Consider the following 22,867-nt stretch of genomic DNA (forward strand, 5'->3'; position numbering starts at 1 on the left):
TGAGTGTACACAGGTGCCCTGGGCAGGGCTGTAAGAGACACTAGTCATGAAGACGAGCCAGCTGTTCTCGGCCTGCACACACTGTCCCACACTCAGCTGGGCCCTCCTCAGATACAGCTGTCCAGGTCACTCCCTGATAAGCTGATTATGGAAGTTCCTGGATGGGTCTCCTGAATGGCAGTTCATTTCACGGTACCCCCAGAAGTAGCCCCAGATGTAGGTGAGTCACAAGAGCACTCCTGGCCTGCCTGCTGCCCCACCCAGGTACGGCGGGGACCCCAGAGTGCAGTTCCACCCCGCCCACATTTCCAATCAAAATTCACCAAGACTAGACAACCTTTCATCATGGCTGTGGGAAAAAGCTAGAAATCTGTGGAGGCTGATTCCTAATAAAAGGATGGAACAATGTACGTGTGGAGAAAGGTATAACAAAACCAAGTGGAATTATTCCCTCCAAAGCTTCAATTAAAATAACCATCTCAACCAGAGAAGCTCTAAGGGTCTTCAAAAAGCCTCAATCGAATTTTTATTCATTTCAGAGGCACAATTTGATACAGCATACAGAAGAAGGCAGCAGCAGCAACACACACACATAGAGAGAGAACCACACCCAGTAAGCAATGTGGAGGAAATTGTTCCTGTTCCGAGCAGCAGTCTCGTGAATGTTACAAGAAGGAGGATTTACCTGTCTGTCATGTTGAGTTTAGAGATTACATCAGCCTGTAAAATAAAACACACAAACACACAGACACACACACAAAAAAACCCCTGGAGAACAGCCAAGAAGATTCAAATGTCCATTAGCGTTTCATTACAAGCTAATAAGGACATTAATCTTCTGTTTCCAAACCACTTGATAAATAAAGAAACTCCGGAGTTTATTCTAAGCATGCACCAGCCAGCGGACAGCAACAGTATGACTAGGAAGGCCGCCTTTTCCAGGCCTGCTGAACTGGAGTTTTCTTCTCTCGCGTCTGTGTCTGACAGAGCTGAGCAACACATGAAGCTGCAGGGCAGCGGGACTCTGGTGCCAAGGTGGTAGCACTACGTCTGAGAACCAGCTGGGATGGGCTTCAACCAGCAAGAGGAGAAAACTGCCAGCCCACGCGAGAAACTCTGCCGGCTGTCCAGCGAGCTGAACCTCAACTTAGCTGTCAGAACTGGGGCAGCGAGCTTTCTGCAACTGACACGGATGGGGAAGAAATGGAACAGGCATGGAAAAGCATGCTGCGAAGCTACTGATGGGACTTCCCTGGCTCCGTGGGGTCTAAAGTCATTTAAATTCACGTGAAGCCCAAAGTACAGGACATTCCACCGACATCCCTGGGAGGTGAGTGGGCTGCGGGGCAGAACCCAGGGTGTACAGTTCTACAGACAGGCAGCTTAGAATTTTAGAATTGAGGAATCAGATCTGGAATTATCTTTGATGTTAAAATGCAAATCTTAATTTAAACACTCTTCAATCATTATCCGGTCTACCTGACAACACAAGTAGAATATAATCTGCAGACTCCAATACCATGTATTTTTAGGCATTCCAATTTCAAGACAGTAATGGCTTGCAAGTAAAATCAACTACTTTGGGGAATTATATTCACTCAATTCCAAAGCTCTGGGGGGATACTTGCAGATTCCTATGCCTTCCACAGGATAGGGTTTCCTCCTGAGAGGGGGATGTGTTCACCCTGAAAGTGAAACTCAGGGCGCATGAGAGTCCCCACCCCACTTCCCTGCACTAGCTCCAAGTACATGATTTCAAAGGGTTTAAAAATGTTTCTCTTACCTGACCCAGGAAATAAATTCCTCCACCTACTACAAAAGCGGAGATCGCCGTCCCAAAAACAGCAAACAGAGTGATGGACCCAATGTTTTGAAAAAAGTTACCCTGTTAGAAAGGACAGAAATTAGAGAAAGGATCAGAAAGCCAGCCCTGGGCTCAGGCTTGGTTCTCAGTGAAGGTGCCAGCAGCTGCTCCACTGGGTAAACTCCATGCCCCGACTACAGTGCCCGCGTCACTCACGCTCATCTCTCACCTGGACCATGGCAGCAGCCTCCAATGAGCTCCTCTTGCTGCACCCTTCCCTCTGCCTTCAATGGAGACCCTGTGCTGCTTCACTCAGACCCCACTTTCCCTGAATGGCGTGACCCTGGGGAGCCCTCCCACCCTGGCACTGTGCTGCCTTTCGTCCTGCAGGCTGAACTTGGATTAGCCCAAGATCTCAGGACATTTCCCACCTTCCTGATCAGTGAGACAGCTCCCCGCTCAGCTCTCGCTCTGTGCTCTCAAGCTACAGTGATCATGTGTGGGTGGCATCTGACTTATTTCTCTGATTGATGGACTGCAGTCTGCCCGCTAAGACTGCAGGCTTGGTGGGAGCAACGATCCATGTTGGTCTTTGCACACTGGTCACTATCATAGTGCCTGTCAGATGGCAGATGACCAAGGAGCAGGCACTAATCAAATCCCCAAATCCAGAGTGGACATGTGGTGCAGTGGTTAACGTGTCACTTAGGGCACCGCGAATCAGGCCTTGGTTCAAGTCTAGATCTACTTCTGATTCCATCTTCCTGCTAACGCGCACTCCAGAAGGCAGCAGGTGTTGGCTCAAGTACTTGTACCCCAGCAGCCCACAGGGGAGACCCAGACAGAGTCAACAACTCCAGGCATTGGCCTGTCCCAGCCTCTGCTGCTGCAGGCATGCATTTGGGGTACTCCTTCAAATAACTAAAAAGTAAAAACTCCCAAATCTATATAATTTTTCACTTAATTAATAAAAAGTACAATAATCATTACAAACAATATCTAGATAATAGGCTGTATTATCAATAATTCTTTTTTGATGTCTCTCTTTTTTTAAAAAATTTTATTTATTTATTTATTTGAAAGGTAGACTTATAGAAAGAAAAGGGGAGAAACAGAAAGAGAGAGAGAGAAAGTGCTCTTTCACCTGCTGGTTTCACTACTCAGATGGCTGCAATGGCTAGAACCGGGGCCACTCTATAGCCACGAGCCAGGAGTTTCCTCCTGGTCTCCCATGTAGGTGCAGGGCCTGAGCACTCAAGCCGTCCCCTGTTGCTTTCCCGAGCACATTAGTAGGAAGCAGGATCAGAAGCGGAGCAGCTGGGCTGCACACCGGCGCCCAGTTGGGATGCCAGCACTGTAGGCAGCAGCTTTACTTGCAACACCACAGCCCCAGCCCCAGTGTCCAGAACTTTTCAATAATTTCATTTCAAACTATTGGTCTCGTGAAGTAGAATGGATACATTGTGTTTCTGTCCATATTTCATAGTAATTAAGAGAAAATATCTGAGTCCAAGGAACATGGCTACAACGTTCAAATTTCCTTAAGGTTAGGGAGATCAAGCTGTTAGAATCTTACTGAGCCACTCAGGAACCAACACGAAGGAGCTATGATAGCCTGGAATGTGCGTATGCACACGAACTGCTGTTCTGTCGCTCACTTCAAAGCAGTGAGTGTGTTTGGCTAGGAAGTGACAGCCCTCCCAAAGTCAGCCTCCTTCAGGAAGTTTCTCTGTAGTACTAAGTTTGGCTGCTCCATAATTTGACGTCCAACTCTATTGTTTGGCCTATCATCTGCAATGCACAAAGGATCTTAAAATAACTCAGGGCAAACACAGTGTCTTGTTTTTTCCCCTTAAATTCAGGGCTCTGATCTATGAATTTTCTCTGCAAATGGCTGCTTTGTTATTTAAGAACACATTAGACTAACTGGACTGTTCACAAGAAGCTAATTCAATGATAAATTATGCAGGTGGTTAATACAAATTTTGATACTAAAAATTTCCCCACATTTCAGTTAGCATACTAGAAGCACATCCCTTAGCCACAGAGAGCATATTTCCCTGTGTCTCTCTAATCTATTCTTTTTTTTTTTAAAGATTTATTCATTTTATTGCAAAGTCAGATATACACAGAGAGGAGGAGAGACAGAGAGGAAGATCTTCCGTCCGATGATTCACTCCCCAAGTGAGCTGCAACGGGCCGGTGCGCGCCAATCCAAAGCCGGGAACCAGGAATCTCTTCCAGGTCTCCCACGCGGGTGCAGTGTCCCAATGCATTGGGCCGTCCTCCACTGCTTTCCCAGGCCACAAGCAGGGAGCTGGATGGGAAGTGGAGCTGCCGGGATTAGAACCGGCGCCCATATGGGATCCCGGGGCATTCAAGGCGAGGACTTTAGCCGCGAGGCCACGCCACCGGGCCCTCTAATCTATTCTTTATGTGACATTTGCCATCTAAAGAACCAGGAGCTCCCTACTTCATGCTCACTAACTTTTGATCATGTTCCTGAAATGCATTTGCATTTATGTAAGTAACTACATAAGATATTACAGTAATACATTCAATTCAAAGTTTTTTTTTTTTTTTTTTTTTAAAGATTTATTTTATTTTTATTACAAAGTCAGATATACTGAGAGGAGGAGAGATAGAGAGGAAGTGGAGCTGCCGGGATAAGAACCAGCGGCCATATGGGATCAAGGCGAGGACCTTAGCCACTAGGCCACGCTGCCGAGCCCAATTCAAAGTTTTTTCATTAAAAAAATTAAATTTATTGGAAAGGCAAGTCAGATTTACAGAAAGATCTTCCATCTACTGGTTCACTCCCAAATGGCCACAACGGTCAGAGTTGAGTTAATCCAAAGTCAGGAGCCAGGAGCCTCCTTCAGGTCTCCCATCTGGGTACAGAGTACCAAGGCTTTGGCCTGTCCTCTACTGCTTTCCTCAGCCAATAGCAGCGAGCTGGATGGGAAGTAGAACAGCTGGGACATGAACTGGTGTCCATTTGGGATACCAGCACTTGCTGGCTGAGGATCAGCCAGGTGAGCTGTCAGTGCTGCCCCCCCCCCATTTCTTATCTTCTTTAAGGATGGGCAGGAAAGAAACAAAAATCTCTCAATTGGGATTTCCAATTGACATGTGTCCTTTTCACATAAACTGTCACATTTGTTTTATAATGCTTTCAAAACCTGCTTATAGTTAAGATTTGCTTATGAAACAAAAGTGAACAAATGTTGACCTTCACCTTCAATTCCTTTTTATTTCTTTTTTAAAAATATTTACCTGGGGCCCAGCGCCGTGGCCTAGAGGCTAAAGTCCTCGTCTTGAACACACAGGGATCCCATATGGGCACAGGTTCATATCCCAGAAGACCCGCTTCCCATCCAGCTCCCTGCTTATGGCCTGGGAAAGCAGTCTAGGACAGCCCAAAGCCTTGGAACCCTGCACCCGCGTGGGAGACCTGGAAGAGTTCCTGGTTTTGGATAGGCTCAGCTCTGGCCCCTGCAGTCACTTGGGGAGTGAATAATCGGATGGAAGATCTTCCTCTCTGTCTCTGCTCCTCTCTCTATATATATCTGACTTCGCAATAAAAATAAATAAATCTTTAAGCAAATTTTATCTGACACATCATTTACTGTAGGACTTGGGAATTTTTTTTTTTTTTTTTTTTTTTTTTTTGCATTAGGTTGTTTTTTCACATTTTCTTTGAATAAGTTGCCCAGGAACATTTAATTTGTAATTTTCCACCAAAACTTAAGTAATAAATGCAACCTTCACCTTAGGAAACTATTAACAGCAGCACCATCAGCAGCAACAAGAGGCCCTCCCTTTACTTAATGTGGTGAGTGGCATTTTGCCCACATCCTTCCACCCCAAAGTAGCCCAGCAAGTAGGGTTTGGGGTATTCATTTTTGTCTTTAATTTCTACTCTACTAACATGGAACCTGCAGGGGGCAGCATGTGACCAGAAGGACAGCCACTGCTTCCAAAGTCTAGGCTTTTTGCTCTCTCCATCCTTCTGGGTGTTTTAGTACATACACAGAAGAAATGTGTTACTATTAGTATTTTATGTTAAATCATTTATATTTCAGGACATTTACAGACAAAGAAAACTCTGTGTACACACACACACACACACACACACACACGTTTGAAATGTGCAGTCCCCAGGCTGACAGAGTGACTGACGAGATAGTGACCTGGCAAGTCCAAGGCAGAAGAGAAACTGGCAGGGTCTGTGACACAGCTGCCCCTCCAGGCCAGGAAGCTGCTCTGGGACTAGTGATGGGACCTCATGATTTAAGGACCAGGGCAAGGATGAGGCTCAGGCCTGGCAGGCAGCAGGCAGTGGCATGGTAAGAGAGTGAGTAGACTGGGGAGTGTGGGGTCCAAGCGGAATGTCAGCTGGGGGCTTGGGCCCAGGCCAGGGCACAGAGAGGGGACCAGGCAGGAGCTGATAGAGGCACACATCACTATTGTCCCAAGGCAGTCTGTCCTGTTCATGTGTGCTAGTCTCTGTGCAAAAAGAGGAGCCATTTCATCTGTGGCCCACATAAAATCACCCTGGCCAACTTCCTCTACGGAACACACTGGGTCGATGGGCCACATGGCCTGGAACCTGGAACCGAGGCAGCCAATGAACTGTGTCTGCTTTCTTGGGAAATCTAAGCTTACAGTTGGGACTTGGCTGTGCACCCTGGGAGAACAGACTCACCCCTGCTAAGTGAGCAGCCAAGCTTGGAAAGACCCTGCGTCCGCACAGCATGAGGAGCCACGCGTGCATCTGAGCCTTACCTTGTGCAATGAATACCCAGACTCAAAGATGATAGGTGGCAGTAACAGGAGGAAAAACATATTGGGACGAAACATTTCTTCTTCCTGTGAATACAAAATGAGCAGCTTCAGAGGCCTGGAATTTTGGTACTAGAAATGGATTTGTAATGAAGGGTCTCTCAGTAGAGACCCTCCCACTCCAGCCCTCAAATAAAACTGCCTTCTAAAATGTAGGATGAGATGTTTTTAAGTGACCAGCAAAAGAAAGAGCACGAGGAACTGCTTTCAAACGCATAGCACTGATTCCTGTCCCGCAGGAAGGAAAGAAAATTCATACAGAAATTTGTTATTCAAAATGAAAAGTTTGAAAAACAAGTACACACATCAGAATCCTGCAGGATCCCTTTGGGAGGTCAGTCCTACACACACTTCATACAGACCCTCAGGGATTCTGTCTGCCACTCACCATGCTGCCTTACTAATGAGACAGTCCCCAGCTGGCATCTAGTGACCCGGGCCATGGTCCATGAACCTGACTCATTGCTTTGCCTTTGATTTGAATGTTTAGTGCCATTATGAAAGGCATTCTTTTTATTATTATTATTATTATTATTATTATTATTATTATTATTGAAAAGTCAGGTTTACAGAGAGAAGGAGAAACAGAGAAAGATCTTCCATCCACTGGTTCACTCCTCAAGTGGTGACAATGGCTGCAGCTGAGCTGATCTGAATCTAAGAGTCAGGAGCTTCTTACTGGTCTCCTGCATGGGTGCAGGGTCCCAAGGCTTTGGGCTGTCCTCTACTGCTTTCCTAGCCCACAAGCAGGGAACTGGAAGGGAAGTGGAGCAGCTGAGATTAGAACTGGTGGCCAAAGAACTATGAAGTCATCCACCCCCATTTGGATCTACCACATGGGATGGAAGAAGCCCAAACCCTTCCTTGCAGGATCCAAGGTCATCGGAATAGTAAGCTTCCATCAGGACTAGGGAGAGGAGCTTTCTCTGGTCCTCACTTAGTTCCAACTTTGGATCCCCACCCTATACTGCAATGATCATCAGGGTCGCTCAGGAGCCCCCCACCCCAAAACACACACACACACACAAGCACGCACACACACAGGCACGCACACAAATTGGAATAGACAGACAGAGAACAACAAGGAAAGCTTGGAACCAGACAGGAAACGGTCAGCGTGGACTCACACATGCCTTACTAGGTAGGACACAAAGATTAGTTACTCCTCACTAAGGTATTGAAGATTTCTCTGCACACCCCTCCTAAAACTGTTCAGAGCTGTAACTGTTGACATATGCCTTGTTAGAGTTGTAAGACAGTTTAGACTATCCCAAAATCTGCCAAGTTCAGCAAAATTAAGCTTCAACACTATAAACTGCTGAATGCTAAAATGAAAATAGTCATGAGACAGCTGAATAGTACCCTATAGCCATTTTCAGGTGTATAGCAGCCGGTTCTGTGTATAAACTAAAACTGAACTCTCAATGAAGTAGTCACAGGATGTGGTTAAGAACTTGCATTTTTTAACATATTTGTTACTCAATACCATGTCAATTAATTCCATAATGTTGTAAATTGATGTTGATGTTATGTTGTGGCTTTTAATTGATTGGGATGATATTCTGCCAGCTCTGCTTTCAGACCAGAGATGGTCTCCCCAAGAAACCATTGAATTTATCTGGACAATAAGGTGCTGGACTCTATGCTTGCAATGAAAGAATCTTGACTGAATTTGAACTGTAACACTGCACCAAGGTAGAGGAATCCACCATGGGGGGAGGGGTTGGGGGAATCCCAGAGCCTATGAGACAGTGTCACATAATGCAATGTAATCAATACAAAATTTTATATATATATATATATATATATATATATATAATCAGAAACCAGAAGGAAAGAAACATAAAAATAAAATAAAATAAAATAAAATAAAATAAAATAAAAAGAACTGGTGGCCATATGGGATCCTGGCAGATGTAAGGTGAAGACTTTATTTTTTTTTTAAGATTTATTTATTTTATTGGAAAGGCAGATGTACAGAGCAGAGACAGAGAGGAAGATCTTCCGTCCGATGATTCACTCCCCAAGTGAGCGCAACGGCCAGTGCTGCGCCGATCCAAAGCCAGGAGCCAGAAACCCCTTTCCGGGTCTCCCACGCGGGTGCAGAGTCCCAAGACCTTGGGCTATCCTCACTGCCCTCCTAGGCCACAAGCAGGGAGCTGAATGGGAAGTGGAGCTGCTGGGATCAGAACCGGCACCCACATGGGATCCTGGGGCATTCAAGGCGAGGACTTTAATCATTACGTTATTGCGCTGGGCCCAGGTGAAGACTTTAGCCACTAGGCTATCTTGACGGGCCTGAAAGGTATTCTTAATGTAGAATTTCATGTTCCTAATTAACCCATTTCTTTAGTTGCTGGTGACACTGGGGAAAAGCTACTAGTATTTAAACCTCAAACATTTACATATAATAGGCTCCTTACAATTGCAAAATCAGGCCCCTTTTTCATGTGAATAGCTCCATGTCACAAGCTTAAGTTTGATTTCTTATCAAAATTCTTATTCAAAAGAAGGATTAAATATATCCTCACACACGTACAGCTGCTACCATAAAGACTAAAATAACATTCAAAAAAAGGCTCAGAATAGAAGCAAGCGATGATTTCTGAAAAATGCCTTACTAAGTCTTAAAATAACAGCATTACAAGCTCATGATGCAGACTGGGGCGACATAAAAAGGAACAGGCTGAGGGCTGTGTTTTGTGGGTCTGTTTTCAAGGTCTGTGTGGTGGGACCACTGTACAGATCCTTTCAGAATGTCCAACACCAAATCCCCTGGGAGAAAAGGCCCCTTAGACTGTGGTCTTGCATGGCGCATGTGTCTGTAGCTGCAGTGAAGGTAAGAGTCGGGTGGGCCCTACATCCAGCAGTGCAACCATAAGGGACAGAAAAGGACACATGATGACAAGCAGAAGAGGCCACAGGAAGACAGGGAAGAGCAATAGGAGCAATGCTACCACAGGGCACGAGTGCCTGGGCAAGGCAGGGTGGCAGTCTCCCCAGAGCTCCGGGGGAGTCCCCTGAGGACACAGGATGTTGACTTTGGGCCCTCAGGACTGTGTGGGAATGAGTGCGTGGTTGGAAGCCATGTCCTCTGCCTTCAGAGAAACGGTCACAGAGGACCCAGCCCCTTTTGCCAACATCTCCCCAATGGGGTGGGAGGGATTCCAGGTGGCACTTAGCAGTGTGCACCCAATGCCATGCACCCCACACACAGAAAGCCAGGGCAACTCAGGCCAGCACTGCCTCCAGCTAAAGCCCTTTCCGGTGTGCTGGTCTGCTAGGCAAGACAGCAAAGACAGCCCTGGGGCAGTGGCAGGAGTCCTCGCTGCTTCGTTTTCATCCACCACTGCTATTTACGAAAACGGTATTGGTTTCTGACTTAAACTAAGATTATATGATATACTCATGCCTACATCATCACTCCAATCAAGATACAAGAGCTCCATCAAGACACAAGGAAGCAAATTGTGGTAGATACATCAAAAAGAGGATTATCCACCCACAAAAAGAAACTAAATTCTGATGCCTGCTGCCATGAACCACGGGAACATTCTGCTACTAAAATATGCCAGGATAAATTCCACATGATTTTACTTACATATGGTAACAAGCAGGGAGAAGGGGCGGAAAGCAGGTTAGAGGTGATGGGGGGAATGCGGCAGGGGCAGTGACTTCTCAATTTGATATAGTGAAAATTCTGGAATTAGACAGTAGTCAACATTGTGAAATGTTTAATGTTATTGAATGGTACAGTTAAAAAATGGCTCAACTGGTGATTTTTATGTTATGTGTATTTTCCCATAATAAAAAATGGGGGCAGCTAGCTGTTAGGATCTTGGAGAGGGAAACCTACAACTCATCCTGGAGGACTCAGTCTCAGCTCCATTCCCAATTCCAGTGTCCTGCTAATGCACAGGCAATGGGTCCAGCAGCTGGGTCCCTGCACCAACTCTGCACTTTTGTGGGCATCTGGGAAGTGGAACAGCAGATCAGAGTTCTCTCGCAGCCTCGTTGTCTCTCAGAGACATAAAATCTTAAAAACAAACTGCTAAAATGTACACAAATTAAAAAGTTCCTATGAAGAAATGCATTGCACACAGATGGTGAGGGCAGACCCAGCAGGGCAACCTGGAGACAGAGCTTCGTGGGATGTCAGGCTCCTTCATGGCTTTTCTGTCTCCTGCTGCTCCCTGCACACCAGCTGCCAGGCAGGTGTCCTGTTTCCCACAGGTGTCGGCTCCTCCAGGAGGCCCACCGGCCAGAGTGGCCTAGACAGCTCGCCTTTTCTGCAGGTCAGGAGCTGGCTGCCTGAACAACACTTTCAGCACTTAATCACAGCATCACCCATTTCATTTTGAAAGAGAACACTGCAGCGGGTGGGGGGAAGGGAATTGGTGACACTGAAGCAGGCTGGACGGAGGTGAGAGCCAGTCTCCATCAGCTCCGATTGCTCAGCGTGAGGTCACCAATGCCAGGCTTCCCTACCACACAGCCAGACGCAGGAAGCCAGCCAAAGTATGGGGATGCAGATCACTAACAGGCCTGGTGTTAAGACAGCTTCTGCTTCCTCCAGAAAAGCGACAAGTTCATATTTCTATGTGAAACTGACAGAATTTTATATAGGTTGATAATATCTGGGCCTGGCACAGCAGTCTAGTGGTTAAAGTCCTCGCTTTGCACATGCCAGGATCCCATATGGGCACCAGTTCTAATCCTGGCCGCCCAGCTTCCCATCCAGCTCTCTGCTTGTGGCCTGGGAAAGCAGTCGAGGATGGCCCAAAGCCTTGGGATCCTGCACCTGCATGGGAGACCCAGAAGCTCCTGGCTCCTGGCTTTGAATTGGCACAGCTCCAGCCATTGCAGCTGCTTGGGGAGTGAATCAACAGATTGAAGATCTTTCTCTCATTCTCTCCTCCTGTCTGTATATCTGACTTTCCAATAACAATAAAATAAATATTTTAAATAATAATATCTTAAAAACAAATTAAAAACTTGATTTTTTTTTTTTTAAAGATTTATTCAGTTTATTACAAAGTCAGATATACAGAGAGGAGGAGAGACAGAGAGCAAGATCTTCCCTCCGATGATTCACTCCCCAAGTGAGCCACAACGGCCGGTGCACGCCGATCCGAAGCCGGGAACCTGGAACCTCTTCCAGGTCTCCCACATGGGTGCAGGGTCCCAATGCATTGGGCCGTCCTCGACTGCTTTCCCAGGCCACAAGCAGGGAGCTGGATGGGAAGTGGAGCTGCCAGGATTAGAACCGGCACCCATATGGGATCCCGGGGCATTCAAGGCGAGGACTTTAGCCGCTAGGCCATGCCACCGGGCCCTGAATTGCTTTTACATCACATTTTAATCAAGCGACTTGAAATCAAATCCAACAGATGAGTGGGTAATAACTACCCAGGCAGGCTGTCTAGTCTTGGAGAGTGAACCAGCGGATGGAAGATCTTCCTCGCTGTCTCTCCTTCTGTCTGTATATCTGACTTTCCAATAAAAACAAATTAATCTTTAGAAAAAAAAAAAAAAAACTACAGTGGTCTGTCCATTAGCAACTGATGCTGGGAAAAACCATGCAGGGCAGAGGTGAAAGCCCAGTGCTTGCTCTCCAGCTTGGGGACACTGGGCATGTCATTCCCTTCATCTGGAAAGATGCGGTGGTGAGAGCACCTGGCAAATCTACCTTCCCAGGTTGTCTTGAAGACAGTATCAGCTACAATGTCTCAAGTGCTTTAGCTGCTCAGCACTAGACAAACAGGTGGTTCTCTTTACCTGTCTGAATGGAATTGGGGGCAGTAAACACTACTTAATGTTTACTGCTAGTTTGCCTTTTTTATCAAGTGAATAAGCCCAAAGATTATCAAAAATGCAAACAACAATAAAACAACACTAAGTATGACACTCATGCTTTTACTAAATCTTAAACATCAATGGGACAATAGAAATAGTTTCAGTGACAAGAAGTGTTAAGAAAGCCAGCATAACCATCAGCATAGACAACCAAAACTTATGATTATACTAAAAATGCAGTTGAACAGACCTACCTTCCAATTTGCCAGTTTTTTAAACTCTATAATTTTTATAACTGCTCCCATAAGAATACCTAGAAGAGAAAACATGAAGTTTAACACAAACTTAAGATACGGAAAACAAAGCACAGGTTTATTTTTCTAGAGATGCCAAATATCATCCACTATGTCTCTGGCCGGTTTTCACAGTTTTACAAGCTCTATGTCTAAAAACAGAAGAATTAAAATGAGTATGAAGTTTCATCAGCCACATGTGTTTCTCATGTGCATCTCAGGCAAACACACTATAATGAAGTCAACAAAATTCTAAGGGCAGGGAGAAAAAGCACTAATAGGCAAGACCTAAGGTCTTGCATGGAAGAGATACTCTGTTTTTAACTTAAAATATTTATTTCAAAATCAGAGTGATAAAGACAGAGAGAGGGACAGAGTCATCTTTCATCAGTTGATTTACTCTTCTCCATGTCCCTACCAGTTGGGCGGGACCATTCTGAAGCCAGGAGCTGGACACTGCACTGGGGTCTCCTTCATGGGTGGCAGAGACCACTGGAGTCATCAGCGCTACCTGCACTGAGTTCAAATTGGAAGTGGGACTGGGACTTTAACCCTGGTACTCCAATATAGGATGTTGTATCCTAACCACTGTGCCAAATTGCCCAGCCTTGGCATGGAAGATCTAACACCTGTCATTCTTGTGACTTCTACCCATCTTCCATGTGGAACGGCAGGAAGTTTACAAGCTAAGTCTGCAGGCACCATTTTCAAAAAAAAGAATCCAAAATCATGTTCTCAGCCTCAGATGGCAGCTCTACATTAAATGTTTAGTTAAAGACAAAACACAAATGCTGAGAATAACCTGAAGTAAAAGTTGTTTGGAATTCCTGGAAGAAAACAGACCCTCTTGGCTCAGGCCTGGCTCCCCAGAAATGACACCAGCATTCCACATCGGTGCCAGTGTGTATACTAGCTGCTCCACTTCCCATCCAGGCACTGCTCTCTTAGGAAAGATCCACTGCCAAGAACTTTGGGAGCAACGCCTTGGGGTACCCTCTAAGAGCTCTATCAGGCCCCAGATCCACAAAGCCAACTGCCAGGGCCTCCCAATCAGCTGGGAGCCTGTACCAGCAAAAGCACTCAAGCAGAATGGCACACCTTCTGAGGACAACCCAAAGCCAGCCAGCACACCGCTGCTGGGCTCCAAGGACTACAGGACCTGGCTTGAAGCGCAGAGTTACAGAGAGGAGACAGAAAGAGGAGGCGGGGAGGGGATGGGTGGGTGAGAGAGAGTTTCCAAATGCTGGTTCACTCCCCAAGTGTTTGTGATGAGCCAATCCAAAGCCAGGAGCCAGGAGCTTCTTCTGGGTCTCCCACATGGGTGAAAGGGCCCAAGGGGCTGAGCCATCCTCTGCTGTTTTCTCTAGGCCATAGGCAGGGATCAGGATGGGAAGTGGAGCATCTGGCACCCTTGTGGGATGCTGGTGCCACAAGCAAAGACTTGGCTTATTTCACCACTGCCAGCCCCAGAAGTCTTATTCTTTCAACAGCTCCACAAAAATGCTACAACTTGACTAGATTTTTCTCAAAAGAAGATACACAGAATGGCCTTAAAGCACATGAGTTCAATTTCCTAAGGCCCGAGGCCAAACTTGTATTTCAATTTTTTAACCCTTCCTGCACTGACAGCCCTCTGCTCTTAACGGGGCTTGAAACAAATCTGTTGACCTATGCTACTGTAAGAGCACCCGCTGAGAGCCAGCGTCGCAGTGCAGTGCATAAAACCACTGCTTGCGACATTGGCATTCCATATGGCACGGCTCTGAGTCCCAGCTGCTCCACTTCTGGTCCAGTTCCCTGCTAATGAGCCTGGGAAAGCAGCAGAGGATGGCCCAAGTGTTTGGCTCTCTGTCACCCACATGGGAGGCCTGGAGGAAGTTCACCAACTCCCAGCTGAAAATAAATAAATAAATAAATAAATAACACATTTAATTTTTTTTAAAGATTTATTTATTTTGTTACAAAGTCAGATATACAGAGAGGAGGAGAGACAGAGAGGAAGATCTTCCATCCGATGATTCACTTCCCAAGTGAGCCGCAACGGCCAGTGCGCACCGATCCGAAGCCGGGAACCTGGAACCTCTTCCAGGTCTCCCACATAGGTGCAGGGTCCCAAAGCTTTGGGCCGTCTTTGACTGCCTTCCCAGGCCACAAGCAGGGAGCTGGATGGGAAGTGGAGCTGCCGGGATTAGAACCGGCACCCATATGGGATCCCAGGGCGTTCAAGGCAAGGCACAGCACCAGCTGTTGTGGCTCACTTGGGGAGTAAATCATCGGACGGAAGATCTTCCTCTCTGTCTCTCCTCCTCTCTATATATCTGACTTTGCAATAAAAATAAATAAATCTTAAAAATATATATATATATAATACTGGACACTGATCCTCATGTTACAAACTTGCATGTATTACTAATTCCATGAAAGTGTCACAATATATTTAAAAATATATATCAAAAAAAAAAAAAAAAAAAGAAAAAAAGAAAAGCAAAACCACACCACACCACCATAAAGTAGTGAGATTAAAAAGAAATTGAAGCACAGTTCTGGCATTTTCTTTTGTCTCCAGGAGATGCCAGGCACACCACAGACGCCTCTGGATTCAGAGCATTGGGGATCACTAAAGGGGTGTGTGGAGCCTCTTGGCCCAGGATTTGTCACTTTCAAACACTTCTAATCCCCAAGGGAATCCAACAGGGAGGAGGGCTCCGGCAGCTGCAGCAGCTTAGCCAGCAGCTCAGGGCCAGTCGAGGCACAGGTCTGCCAGCTCCCAAGCACACCTCAACACTTCATGATGGCAAGACTCTATGGATGCGAGACCGCCCGGCTGCTCTGAATGGCTAGCGCTCATCTCACACCCAGAGGACACTGTGGGTGTCACAGCAGAGAAGTCTTCCTGGTCCTTCCAGCTCCAGGGGCAAGGCTTCAAGTGTATGAACAGCAAGGCTGCACAAACTGTGTAGAGCACCACCCTCCTAGCCCCAGGAAAAGTACACACACTCATGCTTGTAAATTTGCACTGTGCTAAACACACCTTGATGCTGCGCATCAAGCACTGCACTAAAAGGCAAGATCAACATTATTTAAGTTCATTTTCACAACCCTACAAAACCAAGGCCACATAGATAATTGCTAATTAAAAGTTTACTTATTTATTTATTTGAAAGTTGTTACACAGAGAGGAAGACAGTCAGAGATCTTCCACCCGTTGGTTCACCTGCAGATGGTCACAATAGTCATGGTTGCACCAGACTGAAGCCAGGAGCCATGAGTTCCATTCAGGTCTCTGCATGTGGCTGCAGGTGCCCAGGAACTTGGGCTATTTTCTGTTATTTTCCCATGTGCATTGATTGCCAGGCAACTGGCTCAGAAGTGGAGCATCTGGAACTTGCACCAGTGCCCACTGAAATGCTGCATGTGGCAGCTTAACGGAGGTACTACAGTGCCAATCCCAGATGATAATATTAACAGCAGCAACAATTATTGATTACCTAAATTTAGGCTTTAGGGAGGTAGGCATTATAACAAGTGGTTTCCAAATATTACCTGCTTAACGTCTAATTCTGTGAGTTCATCTGGGTTTCACAGGTGAGGAAACTGAGGCTGTGGCCCAGAATCACTTAGGTAGTTTTCAACAGATCCAAAGTTGTGTTTAAAAGGAAGTATTGTACTTTTACTTCATTATGTAACAGATGCATATGGTACAAAACTTAAAAGGTAAAGAGGAGTATAAAAAGGAAGGGTGGGTGTTTGGCTCCCGTTTAAGATGTTGGTCAAACACCTGCATCCCACATCTGAGTGCTTATGCAGATGACCTGGTTCCACTTGTGATTTTGGCTTCCTGCTAATGCAGAGCCTGCAAAGTAGCAGCGAGGTCTTCCTGGGGCTGGGTCCCAGGCACCCACATGGGAGACCTGGATCGAGTATCTGACTCCGGAGCCTGGGTGGCAGGCACACAGGGAGTCGACCAGTAGATGGACTCTTACTCTCACAAGCAAACAAGCCAACATACAAACAGCACACCGTGAAGACTCGTCTCCCTCATCCCTGTCTGCTCATCTCTTCCCAGGTCCCCAGTGTCACCAGCTCCTGGGTAACTGCACATTTCTTCTGTGACCAGCCCCCGATCCTCCCTCACTTTATATAGACCTGTAAGCATGCATGCACACATCCAGCCATTCCTAAGACAAACAGGAGGAGAGTTCCCACACTTGGCTGATAGTTTTTTGAACATCACTCTCTGGAAAGCCATTCCACAGCGAGCTAGGAAGCGCTCCCATCCTGCTGTTGTGCTAATGGCTGTGGTGCACGATATTCATGCACCACCCGGCAGCCTGTAAGGGGCACTTAGATTGTTTCCAGGTTTTCACTATCGTCACCATTGCCATCTGAGTAATCAAGCTTTTCACCCGTGTGAAAGCAGCCATGAATAGCTGAGGGGATGGGGTCTGGGATGGAGGCATTTTTGATTTTGTAAAGTTGGCCAGCTGCCTCCTGTGGGAGCACTCGTGAGGCCCCACTCCAGGCCCCTTCCATGGGCCACTGCCCCAACCCAGATGCCGCTGAATGCCGGCTGCTACAGACTCCCCACTGGCCCCTTCTCCAGCAGTGTCCTTAGCAGCTGCAGGGCACCTGATGGTGGAAGCTGCACACATGCAGGCAGCCAATGGCTGACTGACCGGGGGAGGGGTGGGCAGGGCTCAGAAGCCAGCCCCTTATTTTAACTAGGGTCAGCCTTCCTACCCATAGCAGCTGACCCAAGGGGTGTGCCCAGGAGGAGATGCTGAGGTCCTGGACCATAGATGGAGCAGGGCACAGCAGAAGGCAGGAAGGTCTGTTCATCTGCATACTTGGGGTTGAATTTGATACCTGCCAAGGACCACAGTGGAAACTCAGTGCTGACATGGCTCCCAGAAGAAGTAATGGCCACATTAACTGAAGCAGAGGTTCCAAGGAGGGACTGAGAAGTTCAGAGAAGGGTAGGCATTTGGCACAGCAGTAAAGCCACCACTTGGGATGGCCACATTCCACAGTGGAGGGTCTGGATGCCAGCCCTGGATTCCCAGCTTCTGATCCAGCTTTCTGATAAATGAGCCCTTGTACCCATACGGGAGGCCTGGATGGACTCCTGGCTCCTGGCTTCAGCCTGAACCAGGCTTGGTTGTTGCGGCCATCTAGGAAGTGACCCAGAGGATGGGAGATCTCCAACTGTCTCACTCTCTATGTAACTCTGCCTTTCAAATATATAAATAAATCTTTAAAACAAAATGTTTAGAGGTTCAGAGATGTGAGTAAGCAAAGAAAGACCTCTGCACAAGACTGGAAGACTCCTACAGTAAGTAGGTTCCTGGGGAGGGCCTGCAGGAGCAATCACCAGGAAGCAATGGCCAAGGGACACACTTCTCCCCAGGGGTTAACAGGACATAGGCTTCCCAGCAGCACTGGGCGGCAGGGAGGACTGGGGAGTCGAGGAGGAATGGCAACAGAATTCTGGGAAGGCAGAGGCAAATGGAAACATGTAAGTGGCAAAGGTGCAATGCCCAGTGGAGCCTGACTTGCAGGACCAGAGGGATCCTTGCTTAAGTACACATAATGGGCAAGGACCATAATACACATAATTGGAAACATGCATAACGGGAACGCATGAGGAGAGTTGAGGTCAGCTGTTCCGATGGGAAATCACAATCCACTGCCCCATTCCTAGACCACAGCCAGTTCTCAGACCCAGATCCCAAAGCCCCGCCCTCTTGAGGAGGAGCCCATGGGGCCAGCAAACACTGGACACCCAACTGGCAGCTATCAACAGCAGTGGGTCCACGTCCATTCCGCCACCCCACAGTCAGTTCCTCAGTTCCAGGGTCATACTCCACAGTTGGCAGAGTTCTCACATCAGCTCCCTGACCTACCCAGTTACTGTAGCAGGAAAGGTCAAGTCCACAGGCCTCAAACTGTTCCGTCTCTGGACATGCCAGTGAATGAAAACCAACACAGCATCCATTGAAAGGTGGAGACTACCACTGCCCTCCAGCACTGGAGAACACAGGGGCAGTGATCCACACCCAATGCAAAGAACCAAATCCAAGCCCATGGTAGTTTATATATATATATATATCAATCACATATATATTACATACATAATATATACATAATACTTCGTAACCAATCACAAATAACTTTTGAAATCAGTTTTCAAATTAATAGCTTCACAACTTTCTTTTGAAATGAAGATGTCTTCACTATGCTGGCATCTCTGAGAGACTAATGTATAAAATACAAAGTATACATGATAAAAACACCAAGCCATGAAGTTATGACTATAAAACCAAGATGGTAACGCAAGGCTCCAGGTGAAAGCGTAAACTTATCACCCCAGAGCACACGTTTGGCCAATGGCAGCCAAACAGCAACAAGACATCACAGAATAAATGGTCCCTTCTGGTTCCTGTTTGCACAACCAATGAGGTCAAGAGACTGGGCTGGCTTGCAGGGTAGGAAGGATGCAGTGGTTAAACTGCTGGCTGGGACACCCACAATCGTATCAGGGTCCCTGGGTTCAAGTCCCAGCACTGCTTCTGAAGCAGCTTGCTGCAATGTGCTCCCAGGGAGGTGGCAGAAGATGGGTTGGGTACTCGAGTCCCTGCTGGCCATGCAGACTGAGTCCAGGCTGCTGGTTTTGGCCTGGCCTGGACTTGACTATTGCAGGCATTTGGGGAATGAACCAGCAGACAGAAAATCTCTGTCTCTCTCTCTTTCTTTCCCTTTCAAATGAATAAATTCAGTAACTAAAAATTAGAACCATTCTTACAACTCTTGGATCTGGCAGCCTAGAAAATCCTTAGAGGCTCCTGCAGCCATCTTAACTTGACAGCTGACTGCACTTTGGCATTAAGGCAGCTACTCCAACGCCAACCCAGGCTCCTCTCTAACCAAAACCAAAGTACCCCAGGAGCATTTTAAGCTGCACCAACCTTAGTTAGACTCTGATAGTCTTAAAAGCAATGAAAGCTATAACACATTGCGATTTTCCTTTGGTAAGATTTCAAAAGTTGTTGTTGTTTTTTTTTTTTTTTTTCCAGAACTTAAGTGCCATTAGAACACAATTGCTGTATCTGTTTTTCCCAGAATTACTTTCAGTCAGTGATTCAGGAACTGAGTGATTTTTTTCCCCCACAATATTCCACTTAAAACCCTTCCTGCTAATGTGCCAATACCCTTGGAGAGCAGGAAGTTGGATCACAAGTGGAACTGAGAACAAACCCAAGAACTCTAATGTGGGATGCAGGCGTGCCAAATGGCATCTTAAACCACTGCACAGAAAGCCCACCCTGATGACGTGAAAGACAGCTGATGGTCATTTGGAATTACAGCGAATTCCAACAGGAAATGTGCTCTCCCGGTGCCAATCCCGTCACTAAAGGACTACACGCTCAGAAGGAACTTTGGGGGCCGGTGCTGCAATGCACCCAGTTAACCTGCTGCTGGCATTCCTTATGGATATGAGTTCACGTCCTGGCTCCTCCATTTCTGATCTAACTCCCTACTAAATTTCCTGGGAAAGCAGCAGAAGATGAACCAGGTATTTATCCCTAAAAAAAGGAAAAGTTTCACTTTTTCTGGCAGTTTCATCTGGATTCTTTTTATACACAAGAGTTGTAAATTCTCAAAATAGTGGATATCTCAATATTTTTTTAAGATTAATTTATTTTTCTTAGAAAGGCAAATTTTAGAGAGAAGGAGAATCAGAGAGAAAGATCTCTGTCCACTGGTTCACTCCCCAAGTGGCCACACAATCAGAACTGAGTCGATGAAGCCAGGAGGCAGGAGCCTCCTCTGGGTCTCTTGTGAGGATGCAGGGTCCCAAGGCTTTGGGCCATCCTTGACTGCTTTCCCAGGCCACAAGCAGGGAGCTAAATTGGAAATGGAGCAGCCAGTGTGTGCCCAGGGGGGTTCCCGGAGGAGCAGGGGCTGAGGAAACGTGAGCTTGCACATGGGCTTCCACATGGGCACCCACCCTTCATGGGTCCCAGCGTCCTCCCCTGTGCAGTGGCATCCTGACACCCTTAGAGCAGGTCCCAGTGAGGTTCAGGGAGGTCGGGTAATGGAGCCCTGTGGTTCCTTACGTGGGGAAGGCACTCATAAGCTGGACGTCATCGTGGCAGCTTTTCTAATGAGGAGCAGGCCTAAGCACTTACCTAGAGAAACAACAGCAACGCTCTCTGGCAAGAAATGCAGTCTGTACCTGATGAGAAGATGCACCAGTATGATACAGATCGCTGCAGGGGGAAAAAGACACCGTTAAAAAAAACAGTTACGAATAATAAGAGCTAAGTTCAAGGCAGTGGTTGTTTCAGGGGCTGTGAGAGAATTGCACAGGTGGAAAGGACTCAAAGGATTTCAGTTGTAGTTTGAATGTCTTACTTCTTAGCCTGGAGGTATGAGTGGCGGGGTAATTACATTTTCTCTAAACATTTCTCTGTGTGCCTTAACTACAGTTCACTTTCTGGTGGCTCCTGGAAGAGGAACAGAAATCTAATACAGGTTCTGGTCAGGCAGCGCCACACTAAGCAAGTGGGGAGTGAAAATGGGGGAGATCTCTCTCTCTCATAAATAAGCAAAATTTTTACAAATATTTACTTATTTATTTATTTGATAGGCACAGTTAAAAATGGCTGAGGCTGGGCCAGGCCAAAGCCAAGAGCCAGGAACTCCACCCAAGGCTCTCACGTGGGTGGCAGGGACCCAAGGACTTGGGCCATCTTTGGCTACTTTCCCAACCAGGTATATCAGAAGTACAGCAGCCAGGACTTGAATCAGCATTCACATGGGATGCTGGCATCACAGGCAGTGGCTTAACCTGATGCATCACAATGGCACTACCAATCAATTTTTTTAAAATTTTAACTGAAATCCTTTAAAAAACATTTAGAATTATTCGCAATACCCTGATCCTGCAAAAGGTTCTCAACTTTTTTGAAGCAATGATCAGCTGAAAGATTCTCCAAGGTAAGGAGCAAGTCAACGGAATCAATCAATCACACGAACATAACTGCAACAGACCGAGCTGACAGGGAGGATTTTCAGTACAGGCATTTTACCTACAGCGAAGGTCAGTACTGCAGTTTGGTGAACAGAGCAGATCAACGCTCTTGCTCTCTAACAGGGTACGCTGCGTACTGCCTTCTCAGGAGGGCACCTGGGAGTCAGGACTGTGTCCAAGGCGGTTTCAATGAACCCGCCAGATCACCACCCACTCCTGTGATGGTGGAGGAGGAAGCTTAGCGTGACAGTAATGCCCTGGAGGCAGACGTCACACCACGAAGTGAGCCCGCCAGGCCCTTCACCACAGGGCACCCCCTTGCTCACTCTGCCCCGCCCCCAGCTGTCCGCTGTCACTGCTCACCTCCAAAAGGGGACAAGGCTAAGGTGGAGAAAGAAAAGGAGAGGACAGCTGCTTCTCCCTCTCTGTAAAAATCTGCGTTTCAATTATAAATGAACACATTTGTTAAAAATAAAAGGGCTGCTCACTCAACAGGCTGATCCTCCCCCTGCAAATGCCAGCATCCCATATGCATGCCTGCTCATACCCCAGTTGCAGCCACTTCCAATCCACTTCTCTGCTTGTGGCCTGGGAAAGCCGTCAAGGATGGCCCAAAGCCTTGGGACTCCACATCCGCACAGGAGACCCAGAAGAAGCCCTGGCTGCTGGCTTTGGATCAGCTCAGCTGATTGCTGTGGCCATTTTGGGGAATGAACCAGTACATGGAAGACCTTTCTCTCTCTCCACTCCCTGGAAAAATCTGCCTTTCAAATAAAAATAAATAAATCTTAGAGAAAAGAAAAAGGATAAGATGAGAAAATCTATGTGAAAGGAGTTATTTCTGAACCAAAAAAAAAAGCACACTTTGGTATAAATTATTCCTGAGTGTACTTCATGGTGCAAATGTTGATGTGTAGGCCTCTTTCTGTTAATTGGGCACCTAGGTGGAATATCATTTGATCAATTACAGCATTAGCTTAACAGTACTAAAAATAATCTTGTGATTTTTTTAAAGGAAAATTTTTAAAGATTTATTTTATTTTCATTGCAAAGTCAGATATATAGAGAGGAGGAGAGACAGAGAAGAAGATCTTC

The 22,867-nt window shown here is 46.6% G+C and overlaps 1 protein-coding gene across 1 annotated transcript in view; it reads right to left on the reverse strand.

Annotated features, from left to right (window-relative positions):
- The window catches only part of SLC9A8 (solute carrier family 9 member A8), a 62,525-nt gene that overhangs the window by 32,159 nt on the left and 7,499 nt on the right, over nucleotides 1–22,867 (reverse strand). Inside the window, exons 3-7 of the mRNA XM_004585892.3 lie at nucleotides 20,928–21,008; nucleotides 12,700–12,758; nucleotides 6,593–6,676; nucleotides 1,784–1,885; nucleotides 686–720 (exon numbers count right to left, since the gene is read on the reverse strand). Of these exons, the coding sequence (XP_004585949.2) occupies nucleotides 686–720; nucleotides 1,784–1,885; nucleotides 6,593–6,676; nucleotides 12,700–12,758; nucleotides 20,928–21,008 (361 nt within the window). The remainder of the gene's footprint in view (nucleotides 1–685; nucleotides 721–1,783; nucleotides 1,886–6,592; nucleotides 6,677–12,699; nucleotides 12,759–20,927; nucleotides 21,009–22,867) is intronic.

This window comes from Ochotona princeps, chromosome 22 (assembly GCF_030435755.1).
Source record: "Ochotona princeps isolate mOchPri1 chromosome 22, mOchPri1.hap1, whole genome shotgun sequence".
Classification (NCBI taxonomy): domain Eukaryota; kingdom Metazoa; phylum Chordata; class Mammalia; order Lagomorpha; family Ochotonidae; genus Ochotona; species Ochotona princeps.